We start from the raw sequence: 729 nt of genomic DNA, 5'->3' as shown, positions 1-729 counted from the left end.
TTAGGGTTAGGCATGGATTCCACAGGGTTAGGGCAAGGGTCACGGTTAGGCCATATAAATTAGTGGGAAATGAATGGAAGTCAATGGAAGGTCCCCACAAGGATATTGTGACACAATGTGTGTGTGTGTGTGTGTGTGTGCGTGCTTACTCAACCGTCTTGCTCCACGATGGAGGATCACTCATCGTCATGAACACACAGTTGGTCAGGATTGTCACCATGATGAACAAACTGAATAAAGTTTTAATTTTAAGGAAAGAAATCAGTTTATCAGATTTTGCATGAATAAAACCCTTTCAGCTGAAGCGGCTAAATAACTTGCATGATCCTTTCAGTTCCTTCTCCACTTTGGTTGATTACACTAAGTTACCTTGTGCCTCTATTTATTTGTGTATTTGATGTATCTTGGTTCTGTCTAAATTCCAGTTTTGATCTGGTTCCCCTGTGGATTTGTTTCAGCCTTTATTTGGGTTTGTTCCTTTGCACCTTTGTGATGGTTTACTCCGAGTCCTTTATGGTTCTGTTCTTACTTAATGGTGGTTCTGCTCTGGCTCCATTACAGAGTTGTTCATATTCCCCTCTTGCTTTGGCTCGTCTATTTACTGGTTTTGTTCTAATTCTTTATGTAGCATGATTTTGGGGTCACCCTGTCTTTATGGGGATCCTATTCTGCCTCTGTTTTCCATCAGACAACACAATGAAGCTGCTTTTCTGCATTAAATTTAGGATG

General features: G+C 40.7%; 1 protein-coding gene across 1 annotated transcript in view; it reads right to left on the bottom strand.

Moving 5' to 3' along the window:
- Positions 1-729, bottom strand: part of LOC107089315 (sodium channel protein type 4 subunit alpha B-like) — a 58,434-nt gene that overhangs the window by 30,704 nt on the left and 27,001 nt on the right. Inside the window, exon 5 of the mRNA XM_015382038.1 lies at positions 150-239. Within this exon, the coding sequence (XP_015237524.1) occupies positions 150-239 (90 nt within the window). The remainder of the gene's footprint in view (positions 1-149; positions 240-729) is intronic.

The sequence above is a fragment of the Cyprinodon variegatus genome, unplaced genomic scaffold (genome assembly GCF_000732505.1).
Source record: "Cyprinodon variegatus isolate N-32 unplaced genomic scaffold, C_variegatus-1.0 Scaffold247, whole genome shotgun sequence".
Lineage (NCBI taxonomy): Eukaryota > Metazoa > Chordata > Actinopteri > Cyprinodontiformes > Cyprinodontidae > Cyprinodon > Cyprinodon variegatus.
Note: the sequence above shows the minus strand (reverse complement) of the source record. Positions and strands in the feature narration are given on the sequence as shown.